This window comes from Zootoca vivipara, chromosome 12 (genome assembly GCF_965207765.1).
Source record: "Zootoca vivipara chromosome 12, rZooViv2.hap1.1, whole genome shotgun sequence".
Taxonomy (NCBI): Eukaryota; Metazoa; Chordata; class Lepidosauria; order Squamata; family Lacertidae; genus Zootoca; species Zootoca vivipara.
In genome coordinates, this window is record NC_142595.1 from 14,994,360 (window position 1) to 15,015,664 (window position 21,305).

The 21,305-nt window shown below is 42.5% G+C and overlaps 1 protein-coding gene across 1 annotated transcript; it reads left to right on the top strand.

Moving 5' to 3' along the window:
• Nucleotides 1–4,653: 4,653 nt before the first annotated feature.
• LOC118094587 (vomeronasal type-2 receptor 26-like) lies at nt 4,654–18,363 on the top strand. The gene is made up of 6 exons (XM_088655099.1): nt 4,654–4,862; nt 6,844–7,126; nt 8,094–8,957; nt 9,684–9,911; nt 10,295–10,421; nt 17,465–18,363. Exons 1-6 carry the CDS (start codon nt 4,657–4,659, stop codon nt 18,361–18,363), a joined length of 2,607 nt encoding a protein of 868 aa, XP_088511225.1. The 5' UTR covers nt 4,654–4,656.
• Nucleotides 18,364–21,305: the final 2,942 nt, after the last annotated feature.

Here is a 21,305-nt window from a genome sequence, read left to right on the forward strand (position 1 = left end):
TCTGGACAATTGGAATAAATTAAATTTGACATTATTAGGCAGAATAGCAACAATAAAAATGAATATTTTACCAAGAATGCTTTTCCTGTTCCAAATGTTATCGATACTGGGAACAGGGAACAACATCTTTAAACAATGGAAGAAGGACCTCACAAAATTCATATGGAATAATAAGACAGCTAGGATAAAATACAAATTGTTAACGGATTCAAAAGAAAGAGGGGGGCTGGCGTTACCAAATCTTAAACTGTACCATGATGCAGCAAGTTTTTAATGGCTAAAAGACTGGATTATTTTGGAAAATCATGAATTGCTAGATTTAGAGGGCTTTGATAATAAATTCAATTGGCATGCCTATTTAGTGAATGGGAAAGTTAAAGTACATAAAGGATTTAATAGTCACATAATTAAGAAATCTTTATGAAAAACCTGGGAAAATCATAAACGACTATTAGAACCTAAGACACCAAAATGGGCATCACTAATAGAAATAATTACAATTAGACTTCCGGTCTGTCGCGGCGGAGAGAAGGACGCAGGGACTTCGCGTGCCGAAGTCCCTGGCCTCGCGGAGGGGGGGGAAGTCCGCAGAGCAAGCGGACTCCCCGTAAAAACACCGGGTAGAGAGTCCCGGTGACTCACGCGCCCAGCGGCTGCTCCGTTTTGCGGATCCCCCGCTGCCCGAGAGCTCAGTAGAGCGATCGAGAGCCGGCGGGGTGGAACCGCGGGAGCCATTTTGGGCTATATCTTACCTCCGAGAAGCGAAGCTCCGAGTCCTGACCCGGCAAGCGGCGGATTCTTCCGAACAAAATTAAAGGTTTCCATAAAGTAAGTGGAATTTTTATTTGGACTTTAAAATCATCAATTGGAAAAATAGGAGAGACTTTAAAGAAACGGAAGTCGGTCTCTTCCTAATGGCAAACCGGGAGGCGCTTTAAATAAACCTAAGCCGAAAGATGAAAAAGTTTCTGGGACGGTGGACCCGAGAGAAAGAAAGACTTTTTTGAACCTTCTCAGCTCCCGAGTCCGGCACCCCTTGAGGTACAGCATTATTAAGGGGAAGAGCGCTTTGACAGCTGTCAAAAGCTGTCAAACTGTCAAAAGACCGGGTGGATTTATTGTATTGCTGTGAACAGTAAAAATTGACTGAAAATGTGGTAGAACTATTTAAATTGGAATTAAGAATGGATTTGTGATTGAGTTAAAGACAAAGGAAAAGAACAGCCAAAATGGAGTCGATCGTCTAACAGGAAGGAATTTTCCAGCACCCTTTGCTCCCTATCTCCTGTTTGTCTGCGGTTAAGAGAAGTATGAAAACAAAGTATTCTCGAGCCTTCCAGGAGGCTGTGCTGAACTACCTACAAACATGGGAGGACATCTACAAGGAACGGCAACATCCCAATTTATCATCAGTTGAGGCTGAAGTCCAAGTTCAGGACTTAGAGGATAATTTGGATTTGGAGACTGTTGAGCTTGAGACTGTGTGTGAGGAGAAACAACCTGATGAGAATCTTGAAGGGGACTTAGACTATAAAAAATATGTTTGGGATGAAGCAAAGCATGAATTTCAAAAGGAAGAAAAACAAGCAGAGCAAGAAAATGAGAAGCAAAGGAACGTGAAGATCAATGGAACTGAAGACCCTGGAGGGGCTAAAATGTGGGGTGGTGTTATTGAGGGATGGGAAGGACAGGGGCAGGGGGGGACAAAGGCCTGGAGATGGAACTGGGAAAGAACTGGTATGGGGTGAAAATTTTAGTTAAATGGTTTTGTTTTGGCTTTTGAAAGACGGTTTTCGAAATCTTGGCTTGCTAACGGAAATGCTGATCCAATCGGGGGAAAGGACTTAGGGGGAGGGGATGGAGGGTAAAAAAGGGGGAAAAAAAGATGTGTTTTCTGGAGGGAGTTAGAAGAATGGCTGAGGAAAGAATTTTTAGGTTTAATACTAATTTTTGTGAGTTCAGATAGGTGTCTGGGCAGAGAGCTGCTTACCCTCCTCTCCTTACTCTGAGGCACCCAGTGGCAGGGGGTGCCCAGAGGGGTGAGGAGGGGGTGGAAAGAAACCCAGACACAACAATAGAACCTTGGAAGTGCTGTGCCCTACGGGTTCCTCTTGTGGCAGGAGGGGGCCGGTGGGAGGGCAGCATGGAAAAGGAGGAGGATTGAGTTAACATTATAAGAAAAGGATTTTGAATTGGAATAGAAAACCCGCCATAAGTAATTAGAGATTGTCAGGAAAACCAGGAGGAAGAGTATCGAGGAAGTCACAATTACAATGTTAAGATAATAAGAATTGGGAAGTTATATTTTTCCCTATTGTTGTAGTCTTTGTATTTGTTTAAGTATGTTTATGAAAGAGCTGGGGGAAACCAATCCTCAGAGCTCCTCCATTCCTGTCCTTTCAGTGGCAGGGAGGGGATGTGGGGGGAGGCCAAACCCAACTTATAATGGACCCCGTTGATTCTTAACGCACACGGGTACTACCGGTGGCAGAGGTGGACCGGTGGGTGGAGGGAAAACGAAGGGACAGTGTTATATTGTATGTTTTGTTTGTCTTGTTTGTATAAAATTAATAAAAATTATTATAAAAAAAGAAATAATTACAATTAAAAAAACAAATTCAGAAGGAAAATGGGGAAAATATAAAGATTTATTGGAAGAAAAAGAAGGCAAATTGAAGATGAAAAAATATGAGGATGTAAAACATTACTTAACGGGATGGCTGCAATATCATCAAATAAATAGCAGATTTAATGAAGATTACACAAAGAATGGCTTCCTGGCCGAACCCTCTCTATTAGAAACCAATTTGTTACAAAGCAGTAGGAAAGTTGTTTCTAAAATGTATAATACTGTATATTATTAGAATGGGATCTAAAAGATGAAACAGTGAAGGAGACCATGACAAAATGGGCAATAGATCTGGGAAAGCCCATACAAATGGAAAGCTGGGAAAGGCTGTGGAAAACATCGTGGAGATTTACGGCATCAGAGGATATTAAGGAAAATATAGTAAAAATGTTTTACAAGTGGTACCTAACCTCACGCCGGTAAAAATACAAAAAATGTACAAAACCAAAGATAATCTCTGCTGGAGATGTAAAAAAGAAGTGGGGACATTTACGCACATATGGTGGCACTGTGATAAAGTTAAAACATTCTGGAATGTGATATTAGATGAGTTAAAAAAGATATGTAAGTATAATATATTAAAAAAAAATCCAGAGCTCTTTCTATTAGGAATGGTGGGGGAAGAGGTAAAGAAACAGGATGAGAAAGTTATTTTATACGCAACAGCAGCAGCAAGAATTTTACTTGCAAAATATTGGAAAGAAGAAGAAATCCCCAAAATTGGAGAATGGCAAAAGAAATTATTAAACTATGTGGAATTAGCAGAATTAACAAATGTACTTAGAGGGGGAAATAATAAAAAAATTGTTCAAAACTGGGAAAATTTTTGGCGAATATCTAAAAAAAGCAGTGCCCCATGATAAAAACTTGGATTTACTTCTAACATCTCGCACAGATTAAAGATTGGAAACTAAGTGAAGCAGTGTAAAAAGGTATGAGACTTTTAGTCCGGAAAGAAGACAAGTGGAAGTCGGTTTATAAATGAAGGATGTAAATATTGGTTCATGAAATATAGTTGATTCAGAAGAGATATTGGAGATAAAATTTTTGATTTATGTATAATTTTCGATTAATGTTTTAGTTTATTTATCTGGTTCATTTGGAATATTTGTATTATTTTCTTTGTGATATTTTATTATTATTAGTTCTTATGTTTTGTATTTTTAACCTCAATAAAGATTATTTTAAAATTTAAAAAAAAGGGAAAAAAGAATGGTATGTTTGCAAAAGCAAGAGGCCTATTGATTTCTTGCGTGTAAAAAGGAGGGAACAAAAAAGAAATCTAATGAATGAGATGATGAAGCTCAAAAGGAAGTATGAAAGCTTTCTCACAACAATAATATACAGTAAAGGTAATTAGAATTATTAGAAAAATTTAGAATATACTGATAAATGAAGACACCTCACCCCTAAATCAGCAAACAAGACACCTCCCCCAATATATCAGAAGGGATAATAGAATAAATTTTAAGATTTTTTTTTCTTTTTTAATTGCTAAACCAGTGAGTACTATAATCAACACACACACGAGAAAATTATGTAATGTTGTAAACCGTGACAATATCGTCTATTGCTTACTACAAAGAAAAAAAAATATTATATTTAATTTTATTATGGAGACTTAATGAGCAATTCCATAGCAAGGTCTGCTTTTGATGAAATGTCACAAACATGCTTTTACTCCATTCTGTTGCTGTTCCTCACACAAAAGGACCTCATATATAATTATCACAGTTGTCATTACTGAATCTCCTTTGGGATAAGGTCCCCATAGATTTTCAGAGAACACAAGCAGAAGTCTTTAGAAAAACCCTCCCTGCCATTCCGAGCAAGGGTGAGGGAAGAGTAAAAAACTAGATTTCTGCTTTTCTCTGGAAGAGTTGTAAGATAGGATTTTAATCTGTTTGTTGGTAGATAAGTGCTGTTTATGCCAGGGCAGAATATTGTAGTGAGCCTGGTCCTGAAGCTAATGGTCATTTTCCAGATGGAAATAAGGGTGTCAGAAAAGAGAAAAAAATTGCCTCAGTATGCTGATGTTTATTCTGTCCATTCTCTTCCTTTTGCCACATACAGTGTGCAAACATATGACTAGTTGCACCATGCTTAGGATTCCACATGAATACTACTGGCCTGGTGACTTCATCATTGGTGGACTTGCCTCTCACCTCTTTGTTGCTTTGGATAAAGAAGACTTCAAAGAAATGCTAGCCACACATCAACTGCTTAATCTCTTGTAAGAACTTCAAATATCAGATTACCAGATGATACACAATCATCCCTCAACTCTAAGTATGCTTACTCAGAAGCAAGTTCCACTGATTTAAGTGGGATTTACTTCCAGGCAAAGGTGTGTGTGTGTGGGGGAACATTTGCAGTAGTTGAGGGAGGAGCTGGCACTGGACATTTTGCTGCTGTAGAAAAAACTGAAATGTCTCCCAACCCCGACACCTTCCTGATTGCCCATTGCCCTCAAGAGCCAGAGAAAATTATAATAATGGTGGTGGTGATGATGGTGGTGATAAAGTTAAAAAAATATGGAGTGGGAGAGCAAGAAAAGTATAATAACGAACAGCTTTATGTTGGGGTTGGCTGAGAGGAGATGAGGAGGAAAGTGACAGAGATCTGTGAGCGGACAGGGTAGAGAGGCATCAAGAGAAGAGTGAGAAGGGGCTCATTCACATTTTGCCCTGAATTTTCTAAAGCTCCATGTCTGGAAAGAACAGCTAAAATAGTGAAGGGGTTGAAGCCACTCTCCCATAAGGAAAGGTCACAACTTTTTACTGTAGACAAATGGCGAGTAAAAGAAGATCTGGTAGTAGTGTATAAAATTATACCCGCTGTGGAATAAGTAGATAGAGGGAAGTTTTCCTTCCTCTTTCATAAGACGAGATTTTTTTTGGGTCATTCCATGAAGTTGAATGGTGAAAGATTCAGGACAGACAAAAGAAAGTGCTTCTTCACACAATGCACAATTAAATTATGGGATGTGTTGCTACCAGTAGTGGGTGGTGGTGTCCAACTGGGATGGCCCTAAAAGAGGATTAGGCAAAGCCATGTGGGCTAGGAATATCAGTGGCTGCTAGATATGATTGCTGCATACTAGATCCATTGTTGGAGACTATGTGCGTCTCTCTACAAGTTGTTAGAAATTGTACGTGGGTAGACCGCTGCTGCACTCGGATCCTCCTTTTGAGCTTCCCATAATTATTTTGTTGGCCACTTAGAGAATAGAATGCTGGACTAAATAGGCCTTTGTAATGGCACAGCAGGATTTTTCTTGCTTTCATGTTCTCTAGAAGCCCTGACCTGCTATACAGTGTGCTGGGGTGTTGGGAGGGGTGGAGAAGGAAACAGAAATCCTCCTGTCTTCTGTGTTCTTCTTTAAGCCCTGCTACCATTATTCTATCCAGATTTTAAAGTGTGTAAAGAAAAGAATGCATTGGCGATGAGATAGGAAGCTCTTCTTTGCTCTGAATATTGAATTGCACCTCAAAGGAGTTTGAAATGAAGATTATTAAAATCCCACCTCTCCTCTGAGGTGGACTTCCCCCTCCTCCTCCTCCTGGTGGACTTCCTCCTCCTCCTCCTCCTCCTCCTCCTCCTCCTCTTCTTCTTCTTCTTCTTCTTCTTCTTCTTCTTCTTCTTCTTCTTCTTCTTCTTCTTCTTCTTCTTCTTCTTCTTCTTCTTCTTCTTCTCCCAGGTGTTCTCATTTAAGTCAGGCTTAGAACAAAGTCCTGGTGAAAAATGTGTCACAGGTCTGAAAATGATGAGTTTTTAGAAAGTGTCGTCAAGCACATGTAAGACCCCAATGAAAATATCAGTATCGCCTTATTAAGGGTGGGGGAGAAATTAAATTCAGCTCACATTTAAACATGAACCTGCCAAAATTTGTGTGCGCCAAAACAATATAAGAACAAAAATACAGCCATCCCTCGAAATTCACTTATCTAAATTTTGCAACACGGTTCTCAAGCCAAGTAATGTATATAAAAATGCATATACTGGGGTAAAGTGTCAACAAAATATTAGTGAAAGTAGCGCACAAAACACATTATTTTTTGTGTAAAAATGTAAATTTGTGTATATTAGGCAATATTGCATAAAATGTGTGTATTAGGAGAAAATTGCACTAAAATGCTGAAGAATCTTCATAAGGCCTTTTAAAAAATCCACAGCATATCTCCCAAGAAACCAGCATAAAATTCTCATTGCAGTGTGGTGCCAAAGAACTACCAGCATATTCTGGCCTTGGCCTTTGCTGTCAAGGAGATCAATGAGAACCCCAAGATCTTGCCTAATATCACATTGGGATTCCATATCTATGACAGTTACTTCAATCAAAGGATGACCTACAGGGCTGCTCTGAACCTTCCCTCTACACTTATGCCCAACTACAAGTGTGACACCCAGAAACATCTGATGGCAGTTATTGGGGGGCTTGACTTTGATACCTCGGTCTACTTGGCAGACATACTGGGCATCTACAAGATCCCCCAGGTAAGATACTGCCTTGGGCATTTCACACTCATCCTCCATGATCTTTTCTATCCAGAGGTTCTGCACAATAGGTTTTGTACACTAGAGAAATAGTTATGACTTACAAAGGAGGGCAGTTTGTTCACTGTCTGGATTCCAAACCATTCAGGGCTTTAAATGTAAATATCAGGACTTTGAACTGAATCTGGAATTTGGACCATATGTCAAAATTGTGCCAGCTGTCTCTGTACAGGGTACATGCCAGGGTCCCCTAACCGAACTGAAAATTAGGCTCGAGCAATTTAATACAGCTCAGGGAGTACTGCATGGATTGGCGGAACATTTCTGCAACCTATCATTAATTGGGGTATACCCAGCCCACTGGGGTTCTCTGGCAGCACCCTCCGATCTACCTCAGTTCTCTTGTACCACCTGCCCCATCTCTCTAAAGTGTGCAGCTCAGAACTGGGTTTCTGCAATACTCATTGGCTGGTTAGGCCTGCCCCCTGGGAAATCCCTGGACCCAGGCCTGCCTGCCATTGGGCCAATCTGCAGGCAGGCCTGCCGTTCTCCACAGGCGGCCTCCAGATTGCTGATATGGGGCCATGGCCAGGCTGCATTGTAGGTAAGTGGACTTGCCTAGCCAGCTTGCAAATAAATCAGATTGAATGCTAAATAAATAGCTGGCATCATGTAACCACCCCACAAACGTTGTGAAAACAAATCATGGTGAATATTCAATAATAAGATTATCTGGAAATGCTCTCAGACCAGTGGCTGTTGGCTTCTCATCCTTTCCCCTCCCTGGCACTGCCTCATGGGCCAGAGAGTCTAGGGAAGTTGCTTTTTTTTTTTACTCCCTTGTCCATGGGAGAGTGAGGTAAAGAGAACTCCCTACTGTCATTACAATTGTCTTTGCCACGACATCCGCTAGAGGTGCACATACCAATTCCTTCTACTATATTTATGTCCCTTTATTTCCTTCTAGCTCACTTATGGTTCCTTTGCTCTAGAGTATACCGATGAAAGCCAATCCACTCCCTTTTACCGGATGGTGCCAAACGAAGCCCATCAGTACACTGGGATTGTTGAGTTACTTTTGCACTTTGGTTGGACGTGGGTTGGGTTGCTCGCTGGAGATAATGACAGCGGAGAGAGATTTGTTCAGACCCTGAAACCTCTGCTGTCCCAGAAAGGCATTTGCTTGGCCTTCTCAGAGAAAACCCTGAAAACCACATATTTGACTGAGTATTATGCCATGTATTCCCAATGGATCCAAATCTATCATGTTGTTATGGAAAGTAACGCCAAAGTTGTTGTTTTCTATGGAGAAACAAAGTCCATGCTTGGCTTGAGAGCAATAGTAGCTCTTGGTGAATTGGAAAATGTGACCAAGACATCTGTGGGCAAGGTATGGATTCTGACGGCACAGCTGGAGTTCACAGCATTGGCCTATCAAATGAGTTGGGATATGCAAGCCTTCCAGGGTTCCCTCTCCTTTGCAGTTCATTCAAATGTGGTACAAGGATTCAAAGCCTTTCTTCAGGTACAAAATCCTTTGGAGGCAAATGGAAATGGCTTTGTCAAGCAGTTCTGGGCACAAGTCTTTCTCTGTTTATTTCCAAACTCCAATACGGAGGAGCAGACCAGTGACACCTGCACTGGAGAGGAGAAGCTGGAAGATCTCCCTTCATCTGCTTTTGAGATGATCATAGGTGGCCACAGCTACAGTCTCTATAATGCTGTCTATGCCATAGCACATGCCCTACATGCCATGTTCTTGTCGAGGACCAAACACAGGGCAGCGGTGGAAGGAGGGATGCAGGAGCTTCTAATGCTACAGCCTTGGCAGGTAGTGCCTTCCATGAGATACAATTTACTTGACATGGACAGTAACCTGGAAATTAGTGTAGATTACCACCCAGCACTCCAATCGGATAAAATAAATAAAAAACTAAAACATAAACACCCCAGAATTGTCATTTAATTTGTCCATCCATGCTGGATGTTGATTTAAAAAAAGACATTGGATAGGGAAACATTATTTTAAGCTACCTTGTGTGCTCAACATTTGTTTTTGGAAAGGGACAAAACTAACACAATTATTAAATCAAAAGTAATCACCCCTTGCAACACAGGGCTCATCCATACTGCCATTTAATGTAGATACGGTAGTAACCTTCCCGCACCTCCGTTAATTCTCTGCTACCCGTATGACATTCTTCACATCACTGTCTTCCCAAACTTCCCTCCATCAGTATGGGCTCTCTCATTGTATGGATTCTTCAAAAAGAAAACGGCACGAGAAATTCTGGATTGAGGGAGGGAATGTTTAAGAAGGTAGTGATTTTGCGGAGAGTAGCTTTGGGTACCCCTAGATTCTCACTTTTTCTGAAATTTGCTTGCACAAAGGTTACGTGGTGGTCACTTCCCCAACCATTTTTAAAACCACAAAACATGTGACAAAGCGCTTTTACTTCTGCAAACCTAATATTCTGGCATGTGCCTAAATCCACCCCAGAAAATACTGACTATTTGGAGGCATTACTTCATAGTTTCTGTTTTACTTTCAATGCAGATCCATCCCTTCCTTAGGAGTGTCTCCTTTAACAACTCTGCTGGAGAAACGGTATCTTTTGGTGAGAACAGGGAAGTACAAGCTGGCTTTGATATTACTAACATGGTCACTTTTCCAAATAACTCCTTCATGAGAGTCAAGGTTGGAAGGATGGATTTGGAGGCTGCCCCAGGTCAGGAATTCTCCATTGATGACAACAGAATGGTGTGGCACAGAAGTTTTCACCAGGTGGGGCATAATTCCAACATCCATGAGATACAGGAAAACAAAATATTACGCACTTATAGATCATCAGCCCAGCACATACCTGGTTTTCTAGCCTCATTCAAAACATTTTCTTCTAAATTACATTAGATGTGCTTGCTGGATCAGGCCAATGGCTGTCTCTGGTAAACCCACAAGCAGGAACTGAGTACAAAAGTGATGTTGTGGTTTTCCTCTTGTGGCTTTTCGGGTGCCTGAAGGGGGCTAAAAAATGGTCAGTTTGGTCCTGCCTTTGGAATAAGTAGTTCAGTGTCTTCTTACTTCTAGCTGTGGGTTGGAAAACAGAAAGCAAACATGCTATTAATTTCTCTGTGCTAATTTTTTTAAGCGTTTATTTAAATGGGCAGGTTCCACCCCTTTCTGTGTGCAATCCAAGTTGTCCTCCTGGTTCCAGCAAGGAGAAGAAGGAAGGGGAGCCATTCTGCTGCTATAATTGTGCTCCTTGTCCTCAAGGCAAGATTTCATCCCAAAAGGGTAAGAGACACAAGTGGTATACTTTTCAAACTATACGTCATTTTAGAAGTTATGGAAAAGATCAAGCAAACAATTGGTACATATTGTTTGGTTGGAGAATGGCAGCACACATTTTTAGAGAACTACACGTACTTCAGGGCAAGAGTATTTGGGTTCATATGTTGGTGAAAGGAGTGAAATTTAGATAACCTTCCCATTCAAAGGGCAACAAAACCAAAGTTCTCCTCCATCCCTATTGGCAGACAGCCCCCATAAAGGAATATGGACCTTAATAATAACCCAAGATCTCATCTTTGTCAGAGATTTGACTTAGTATAAGACACTTAGTATAAGAACTGACTTAGTATAAGACACTTTCCTTAGCTTCAGAGAAGGATGGTTTCTATTTATAGTTACCCCCATTGACCAACTAAACTGCACAAGCGTCATAAGCTTAAAATTGACAGCACCGACATGGGTCTAAATGTATAGCCTAATTTACTGTCGGTTTCAGTTTTAAGTTTTTTAGATGTTTAGATGTTAAATGTCTAGATGTTTTAAATTTTGTATGGATAAATGTTTATTTCTGACTGACGGTCGAATAAAATTGAATTGATTGATTGGTGACAAGGAAAAAACAGGTACAGTGGTACCTCTACTTACGAATTTAATGCGTTCCGAACACACATTTGTAAGTCGAAAAAAATTGTGAGTCGAATCCCATAGGAATGCATTGGGAGAAAAAATTCGTAAGTAGAAGCAACCCTATCTAAAAATTCGTAAGTAGAAAAATTCCTATCTAAACCGCATCCAAGATGGCGGACGGAGCTCCATTCGTAAGTAGAAATATTCATAAGTAGAGTTATTCGTAAGTAGAGGTACCACTGTATATAAAGGAGAATGCCAAGATCCAGGTATGGGACAAGTACTTTTTGGTTAGAGAATCCCAGCAGAGATTTAAAATAAAAAATCAAGAAATAAGGGAGGACGACATGGGAGCTGAATGCATGTGAGCTGTGCAGGAGCAAGCAAGCTGCCGGCTAGCTTTGCAGAGCCTCTTTTTATTAGCAGAGCCAGTGTGGTGTAGTGGTTAAGAGCGGTACACTCGTAATCTGGGGAACCGGGTTCGCGTCTCCGTTCCTCCACATGCAGCTGCTGGGTGACCTTGGGCTAGTCACACTTCTCTGAAGTCTCTCAGCCTCACTCGCCTCACAGCCTCACTCGCCTCACAGGGTGTCTGTTGTGGGGGAGGAGGGGAAAGGAGATTGTTAGCCGCTTTGAGACTCCTTCGGGTAGTGATAAAGCGGGATATCAAATCCAAATCCAAATCGAAACAGTTGGAAACAGTAGGGAAACCACCCTAAACTTAACATATTTCCAGCAAGGGCACATTTCTAGCGTTAGCGATATACATGTCAGGCAGGTGTTTCCCCTGATGTCAGACAAAGTCTGATCCAACTGTCACACTCCAGCCAAGTGAAACATTAAGCAAAGCTGTCTGTGAGGGAGGCAAAGGTCAGAGAGTGGGCATGGCGGCTAGGCACGCTGTGGTGTCTTATGCTGAGGTGGGGGGCATCTGCCATCCCCACACAAAAATATTAAGAAAAGTAAAGCATGGCAATATATAAGCGGTTAGAGCTTTATTGGTAAGTTAGAAATTGGTAAGTTAAAAATTGGGTTACTACTATTAAAATTTCAAGTAAAACTTGGATTAGCTACAGTAATAAAAGTACAGTGGTACCTCGACTTACGAAGACGATCCGTTCCGCGGCCGTCTTCGTAAGTCGAGGTCTTCGGTTGTTGAAGCGCCGCTTCTGCGTATGCGCCGACCGCGCGTGCACCGCTTTGCGCAGGCGCGTGCGCGGCGCGCGGGGCAAAAAGACTTCCAGGGTTGTCGACTTCGGAAGCCGAAACCTTCAAAGTCAAAGCGTTCCGTTGTCGAGGTACCACTGTACATAAATTATTGGTATAGGAGCACAAGAATGGCTTGTAACAGCCACACAGTCTGAGCTTGGAACAAGCAGTTCAGACATCATCAAACTCTGAGCTTCTAATGTAGACTTAGGACTCGGAGGCTTGATTACCTAGTACTGTACAGTGTTTCTCAACCTTGGGTCCCCAGCAGGGCCGGTGCTAGGGTTTTTTGCGCCCTAGGCAAGATCACCTTCTCCCCCCCCCCCGCCAATCATATTTCAAACACAGGTGTATTTCTCATCCAACCTGTTCCTTGTAACCATGATCTCTGCTACATGTTCCAAGTTTGTTCTGGCTATAAGCTTTTGTATGCATGCACACTTCTTCAGGTGAAGTGTGCATGCACACGAAAGCTTATACCCAGAACAAACTTAGTTGGTCTCTAAGGTGCTACTGGACAATTTTTTGTTAATCAACTTTTTCAGCAGGGGGCCGGCCCACTGTCCCTCAGACCTTGTGGGGGGCCGGACTATATTTTGAAGAAAAAAATTGAATGAATTCCTATGCCCCACAAATAACCCAGAGATGCATTTTAAATAAAAGCACACATTCTACTCATGTAAAAACAAGCTGATTCCCGGACCGTCTGCGGGCTGGATTTAGAAGGCGATTTGGCCGGATCCTGCCCCCAGGCCTTAGTTTGCCTACCCATGATCTAGTGCAGGGGTCCCCAGACTTACCCGGCTTTGGGCCGGTGCCCACTGCGCCGATCGCACGGTGGCGCGCTTCCAGGTCGGAAAAATCGCCGAAAATCGTTTGTGCGCATGCGTATGGGCCTCCCCCAACCCGGTCGTGCACCGGAAATGACCTCTTCTGGTCATTTTTCCGACCTGGAAGTGGAACTGGCGATTTTTCCGACCTGGAAGTGGAATTGCGCCGCTGCGCTGCGCGCCGTAAGAACAGGCAGCGGCAGCGGGCGGCGGGGGTCGTCGTGGGCCGGATTGGGAGGCCAATTGGGCCGCATCTGGCCTGCGGGCCGTAGTCTGGGGACCCCCTGATCTAGTGCATTAGACTGTCAGACCAGAACTAGGAGTTCTCATCTCCAGAGCTATGAAGTTAGACTTAGACTATTTACTATCTCTCAACCTAAACTACCTACAGGGTTGTAGTGAGGATGAAACAGGAGAGAGAATTGTGTGGGACATGCTTTATGCTCTTAGCATTTTGTAAGTCACTTAACAGACTTCTTGTGTAGAAAGCAGCTGATACTTTGCAGTAAAAATAACAATGCAATTATAAAATTGGCTTCAATGCCCTCCAAGTGAACACAAAATGCCCCTTTATCTCCACTTCCTATGTGGCTTCTCATATGACCAGACACTCCTGTGCCCCAAATTCTTTTAAAGAATTTTGGTCTTCTTCCAGCATCTTCCCTCTTCTCATTTCAAGTTGACAAGAAGCCCCCGGGGCCCAGAGTAGTGATAAGAGACCCTATTGAGATCATACTATCTGTGGGGATGGCAGTCGGTATGGGGAAGGGTGTGGGAGACGTGAAGGAATGGGTGAGTGATACAGATTTGCCCTGAACTTACCTATGAAGCGGTCTTTTTTCCCCCCCCCCCATAATAATCTTTATTTACTTTACATATTTACAGCCGAATACATTTCACTTATGTCAAATTTTCTGTAACATTATTTTCCAGCAGTAAATAAAAGGAGAAAAAAGGGGAGAGGGAAAAAGGAAAAAAAAAGGAAAAAAAAAGAAAAAAGAATAGGAGAGAAAAGAAAAAAAAGGAAAAATTCATTAACTGTAAATCACATAATAATGCATAAATTAAAATGTGAGGGCGATCTGGCTGCGACATCTGTCACCCCATTGATCGCCAGGGTTGATTCGGCTGATCTGGCTGGCTAGGCGGGTGTCCCCTTCCTCCCTCACCGCTCCATGTGCGTCCCTCCCGAAGCTGCGCGCTCGGTGGAAGAGGACGACCTTCCCAGATAGAAGGAGTGTACCGTTCTTCAGTCAAGGGTATACGATAGCTGCGCTCCCCTGCTAGAACCTCCAAACGAAGCTGTCTTACATATATATACAGTGGTGCCTCACTAGACGAATTTAATTCGTTTCACGGGTCAATTCGTATAACGAAAGATTAGTCTAGTGAATCCCATAGGAATGCATTGAATTTTATTTTTATTTTTTTATTTTTTTAAATAAATCTTTATTGAGTATTTCAAATAAAAGTACATATGTACAAGTTGCACACACATATTCATAAAAAGATGTTTATGAATCATGTTTCAAAACATTCATGACAAAAAAACTTTAATCAGAGAATATAGACAATTTATATAGATAAACACAGAAAAATAAAAAATAGAAGGAAAAGAAAAGGAAAAAGTGAAGAGCAGAAAAATTAGAAAAAGCAAAAAAGAATGAAAAGAAAAGAAAAAAAGAAGGGAAAAGAAAAGAAAAGAAAAGAAATAATAATAATATTTTTAAAAAATTGATTTTAGTGTTGACAAAAGGACAAAAAGACAGTTAAGCTAAAAATGTATTATTTTACTTACTGTATGACGAAGCGGTGGAAGTCAATATTATTTTTATTTTTATTTGCCCATAGGAACGCATTAATTGAATTTCAATGCATTCCTATGGGAAACCGCGATTCGCTAGATGAATTTTTCGTAAAACGAATTTGTCTTGCGGGGCAACCTCCGCTCGAAAAATCTCTTCGTTAAGCGAAAAATTCATCTTACAGGGCATTCGTCTAGCGAGGCACCACTGTATTTATTTTATTCATTTAAAGTGTTTATAGCGCACCCTTCATCAATGCAGATACCAAGGTGGGGTACAGAACAGGGGAAAAAAACTACCACCCATTTGCCAATGTAGATTTCAGCAGGTAAGAGAATAGGGACAAAAGTGGAATTAGTTGGCTCTACCTATCATTGGTTCTGCCTACTGTTGGGTCTCCCTGCCTTCCATCCTACCAGTCCCAATGGGCACTAGCCACCACTGCTGCCTGGAAATGGCTCTCCAAGGCCTTGGGCAAGTATCATGCCACACCCTGCAAACTCAGAATGATCCACTGTATTGGAAAGGTTGGCAATTGAACTTACGACTTTCTGCAAGCAAAGCATGTGCTCCACCACTGAGCTACGGTGCTTCCCCATAACTGATGACCAACAGTACTTCTCACTACAGTGCACCCAAAGAGTGGCACAGGTGCTTAGACACTTCCAGCTTAGAACCCTAAAATGAATTCAAACCTGATTACCTCCCTTGGCTTCTTCCCACGCTGCAGGGAACTCATTTTTGTGAGGGTGTTCAGAATAGTCTGAGATTATGAAGGGCCTTCCCATATCTGGCCAAAGGCTCAGTCCACCACCCTTTTCTCACAGCAGCCAACAGGAAAACCAGAAGCAAGACTTAGATGAATCCCCTGGTCCTTTCCAACTCTACAATTCTGTGAGCGCTACCACTCTTCCACTCCTGTATCCCTGGTACTGAATCAGACTATTGCTCTATCTAGCAGCTCAATACTGGTCTACACTAGGTGTAGGGAACCTTTGACCTTCCATAGGATGCTGAACTACAACTCCCATCAGCCCTAGCAAGCATGGCCAATAGCCAAAGATGGTGCCAGCTGTAGTTCAGAAATATCTGGCCAAAGGTCTACACCAGTGATGGCCAAACTTGGCCCTCCGGCTGTTTTGGGACTACAACTCCCATCATCCCTAGCTAACAGGACCAGTGGTCAGGGATGATTGGAACTGTAGTCCCAAAACAGCTGTTTGGTCTACACTGACCTCCAGCAGCTCTTCAGGATTTCAGATGGGTGCCCTACCTGGAGATGCCAAGGAGTGTTTACATGTAAAGCAGATGCTCCACCATTGAACCACAACCCCCCCCATCGTATTGGAGGTGTGTGTGTGTGTGTGTGTGTGTCACACACGTATCCATTCATGCACAAGTGTACACATACATAGCATTCAATCTCGTGTATGAATTGAAATAACAATAACAATAATCCCCACGCCTGCCTTTTCCCTGCACACTGAGTCGGGCCACCGCAGAGAGTTTTGCCATGTGGTTTACCCGTGTCGACCAAGAGAAGCCATAAGGAGTTATTTACGCACGTTGGTGCTCTTCTCGTTTAGCAGCCAGAATGCCAGCGGCAGGTTGGTTCTGCCCCCAAATACTCCCACCTTCTTTCCCACTCACATTCTCTACTTGCGAGTTGGGAGGAGGCGCCATGCCAAAAACCCCACAGAGCAGCGCCTTGCACTGCTGGCCACAGGCAGGGAGAGGACAGGAAGGAGGCAGACGAGCTCTGTGGGGCTTTCGGCATGGCGCCTCCTCCTCCAAGGAGACCCAAGGATACTCCCGAGTCAGCGGAGCGCAGTGGACTCACTGCTGGGCGGGCGAGGTGGTGCATGGGGCCACTCAGCCAAATAGGAAGGACGCCTCTGGGCACAGCAGAGCCCTGCGTGAAAGTAAGCGAGCAGCACCGGGTGGCGGCGGGGGGTGGGGTGTGCAGGCTGGCCAGCACTCCCTCCATTTTGGCGCCCTAGGCAACTGCCTAGTTCACCTTAATGGACGCGCTGGCACTTGTCCCTAGCTGTTGTTGGACCTACATCTCCCATCGCCATAGCTGTCAAGTTCTCCCTTTTTAAAGGGAAATTCCCTTATGCTGAATAGGCTTCCTCGCGAGAAAAGGGAAACCTTGACAGCTATGGCCATCACTCTTGACTACTGGCCTTGCTAGCTAGGGATGATGGGAATTGTAGTCCAGCAACATCTGGGGACCCAAGGTTGAGAAACACTGACCTATTACCTCCCAAGATGAGCTAAGCCTGGCAGGACAGCTTACTCTATGGTCTTAACCTCTTCATTCATTAATAAGACTTAAGCCTGACTGGTTATCCCACAGCTTCTGGGGAGTTAGCAAGCCAGCACAGAACACCTTACATAACCCATTACACAGTGCTGAGGTGAGGGTTCTCATGCATCACTTTGAATCTAGCCTGTCTCATGCATCACTTTGAATCTAGCCTGATACTCCTAATTTAATCTGAAGAGATACTGCCAACATTAGTAGCTGCTCTGCAACATATCTGAAATCTGAGTGTTTTTCCTCTCCCTCCAGACATGGATGAATGTGCTGCGTGCCGTGAAGATCACTATTCAAATAGGGATAAATCACAATGCATTCCAAAGACAATCAACTTCCTGTCTTTTAAAGCGCCTCTGGGGATAAGCTTAGCATGTTTTTCTCTTTTTCTCTCTTTCCTCACATTGGTGGTCCAAGCCATCTTCATTAAACACCAGGACACACCCATTGTCAGAGCAAACAATCGAGAACTCACCTACACTCTCCTCACATCCCTCCTGCTCTGCTTTCTCTGCCCACTGATCTTCCTCAGCCCTCCAGAAAGAGTGAGCTGTCTGCTCCGACAAATGGCCTTTGGACTTGTTTTCACAGTGACCGTTTCTTGTGTGCTGGCCAAAACTATCACAGTGGTTCTAGCCTTTGTGGCCACCAAACCAGGATCCAGAATGAGGAAGTGGGTGGGGAAAAGACTGGCAAGCTCCATTGTGATTTCTTGTTCCCTTATCCAAGTGGGCATTTGCACTGTGTGGTTAGGAACCTCTCCCCCATTCCCTGATTCCGACATGCACTCTGTGATGAGAGAAATCATTCTAGGGTGTAACGAAGGATCAGTTGCCCTGTTTTACTGTGTCCTGGGCTACATGGGCTTTTTGGCCATTATCAGCTTTGTTGTGGCCTTTTTTGCCAGGAAACTGCCTGACAGCTTTAATGAGGCCAAATTCATCACTTTCAGCATGTTGTTGTTTTGTAGTGTTTGGATCTCCTTTGTTCCGGTCTACCTGAGCACCAAGGGGAAATACATGGTGGCTGTGGAGATCTTCTCCATCTTGGCCTCCAGTGCTGGCTTACTGGGCTCCATCTTTGTTCCTAAATGCTACATCATTTTGTTGAGACCTGATCTGAACAGCAAGGAGTTCTTAATAAAGAGGAAATAATAAATTATCCTATCATCTTTGTTTTTTGTTCTAGTAGAATGTGGGCAATATAATCTCTCATTATCCTTATTGTATGATTATATTGTGGGGTTTTTTTTAAGCTGCAATTGCTATGTGCAATTTATTTTAAAAATCTCTGTGGTCACTGTGAGACAGGTTTCCCTAATCTTTTTGGACTTCATGGTGCATTTGGAAAACAAAGAAGCTGTAATGGATACCACAAAATATTAAGGCCTGTTTCATACACAACAGGATCATCACCTTATAAGGGTGCTGTTGTCCTGCCCCTGGATCCTGTTTGGTGGGTAGTGTGTCTGATACTTCCCCTCACCACTGTCTTTCTGCTATCCCTCTTGTTTTATTTTGGCCTGCTTTTACAATGAAGGTGTGTGAACACCCTTTTGCCTTGGAGATGGGGACAGGGGAAGAGGTATTCTGTAATGCTATCTAAGAATCCTTTTTATTTGTGTGTGTGCTGTGTTCTGTATTATAAACACTTTTAAAATGTTGATTAATTTTATTTGTCAACTTATATGACTATTGGGTCTTAGGATCTTTTTCGCTTTAAATCATTGGTGTAGGTCTTGGGAAGGAAGTCCAATTCCACTGCTGGTCATGGAGCAAACGGGAAGAGACATTTGTTCTGTTTTCTTTTCACTAAGGAAGCCGTAGGCATAGAGACCCGTGCTTAGGCACATGTGAATGTCTGAACTTCCCTGGGAGTTAGTGTGTTGTTCCTTTATCCTCACTACCTGGTAAAAGCAGCAAGAGGTGGTATTGTAGCCAAGTTTTTCTTTAATTGATTTAGACATTCATTTCTCACGATGTCCTCTAACTAAACAATACCCAGGGAAAACCAACCCTGCCAGCACCCCTGCGAAGTCACCCAAAAGTCTGAGTCAGGGTACTCAAGTCTTTTCCTGGACATCCAATGACTTTCCCCAAGACAAAAAGCAAAGATCCACTCTTTGTCATCTCAGCCACAAGCCCACAAGTTACTCATTAGCCATAATCAAGCTGCCAGGCACCAGATTCAGAGCAAAAGCTTACAATAAGAAGCCACAAAAGCAAATAGAAGCAAATACTTTATTAAGAGATTACAGTACAAAACAGAACAATTTTACCTTAAAATTACAGTTAAAAAAAGATACAAAGACACATTTGGTACCTGAGTACAGACCGAAAATAACAAAAGCTAGCTTGTCTCGCCCTAAACCCAACAATTAGAAGCACAGGCCCCACCAGCAAGCTTTATCCAAGCATACATGGCTCTTCTGAATGGGGACCATTACATCCTAGATTAAAGACCATTGTCAAGACAGAAAGGCCTGGATGCAAAGCCCAGGATGGTCCAACTTTTCATACCAAGTTGGCTGCAAGAGTACTTTGACATGGAACCCACAGGCCTCACACAGCCTTATCTCACCGTGTTTGTTTGTTTGTTTGTTTGTGTGTGTAAGCACAACATTCTTCCCAGCAACCCTTGCTCTCAGGACTCCTTATCACCTCACATCCAGTTACCCTGGCAACCTTTCAAACCCTTGTCTCTGTTCACATCTTGGGGCAAGGACAGTTCTTTTGCATTGCCATTTTGCATTGCCAATGGCCCTCAGTGGCCTTGTATTGTTTCTTAATGGCCCTAGTTTGGCCTGGGAGTTAGTCCAGGAATTCCTCTGCGGCTTGCAAAATAATAAAAGTCGTACCATTTATTAATTTCTACAAGCGGTCCCCCTCCCAATTTTATGACAATATAAACACACATTCTGGAGTCAGTGTTGTATTGCTGTGAGTGCTCTATTCCTATTTTCAAGCCTACGAAATTTTCCCTGATTAAACCTATCCTGCTTGGCCGCTGGTCTCATACTTTACATTATTTGTTTGGAGAAAAGTTTATTGAATTTTTGTAGAAGTACATTAGATATACATAAAACCTAACCAGCTGTTGGTATCATGACCGTCTGCTGAATAAAATAAATCATGAACATAGAAAAGTTCTTCTGTAGTGATTCCCATTGCAGTGCTGCCTCGCTAGACGAAATTAATTTGTCTAGCGAGTTGCGGTTTCCCATAGGAATGCATTGAAACTTAATCAATGCATTCCTATGGGCTCCGGGGGACTGGCGGCGGGGAAGGCAGGCAGGCAGGCGCTTTGCTCTCTTGCCTGCCTGCCTTCCCCACCGCCTGTCACACGAAGATCGGTGGGCGCTGATAATCCAGTGTCCCACCAAAATTGTACCATCCCGTTTTTGTGGGATAGTGAATTTTGGCTGAGTGCTAGAATCAGATCTAAGCAGAGAATTTGGCTGGAGATTTTTATTATTTTATGTTGTTCCTCAGCCCACCAACTCATTCATAACTTCTGCATTTTAATATATCATGTTGTGTATCTTAGCTTAAAATATTTTAAATATTCCCGATATTTTATATCCTTTATTTATTACAACCCACCTTAATGTGTATATTATAAAATTTTACTTCTACCATTTTTGTTTTTATTCTGTTCAGGTCTATGACAACATGTTTTTTTGGCAGTTGTTCAATTTTCCTGATGTAAAGAGACCTAGTTATTATCTCACCTGTAATTATCAGTCTTGTCATAAATAAATCTCCCTTGGATAATGTCTCAATAGATTCCAAGAGAATACCAGCCATAGTCTAAAGAGAGGTATAAAAACTCCCTCCTGCTAGTCTAAGCAAGGGAGAGGTGATAGGCAGGGAAAGGATTTCTGCTTCTCTATTTGTCGAGTTGCAAAATAGGATTTTCATCTGTGAATTGTTAGGGAAGTGCAGAATACTGAATATACGTTCTAGATGGAAATGAGCATTTCTGATAAGAAATAGTATTTGCCTCAGTATGCTGTTGTTTATTGTGCCTCTTCTATTTCATCTGCCACATATGGTGTGCAAACATACCGGTACCACTAGTTGCGCCATCCATGATC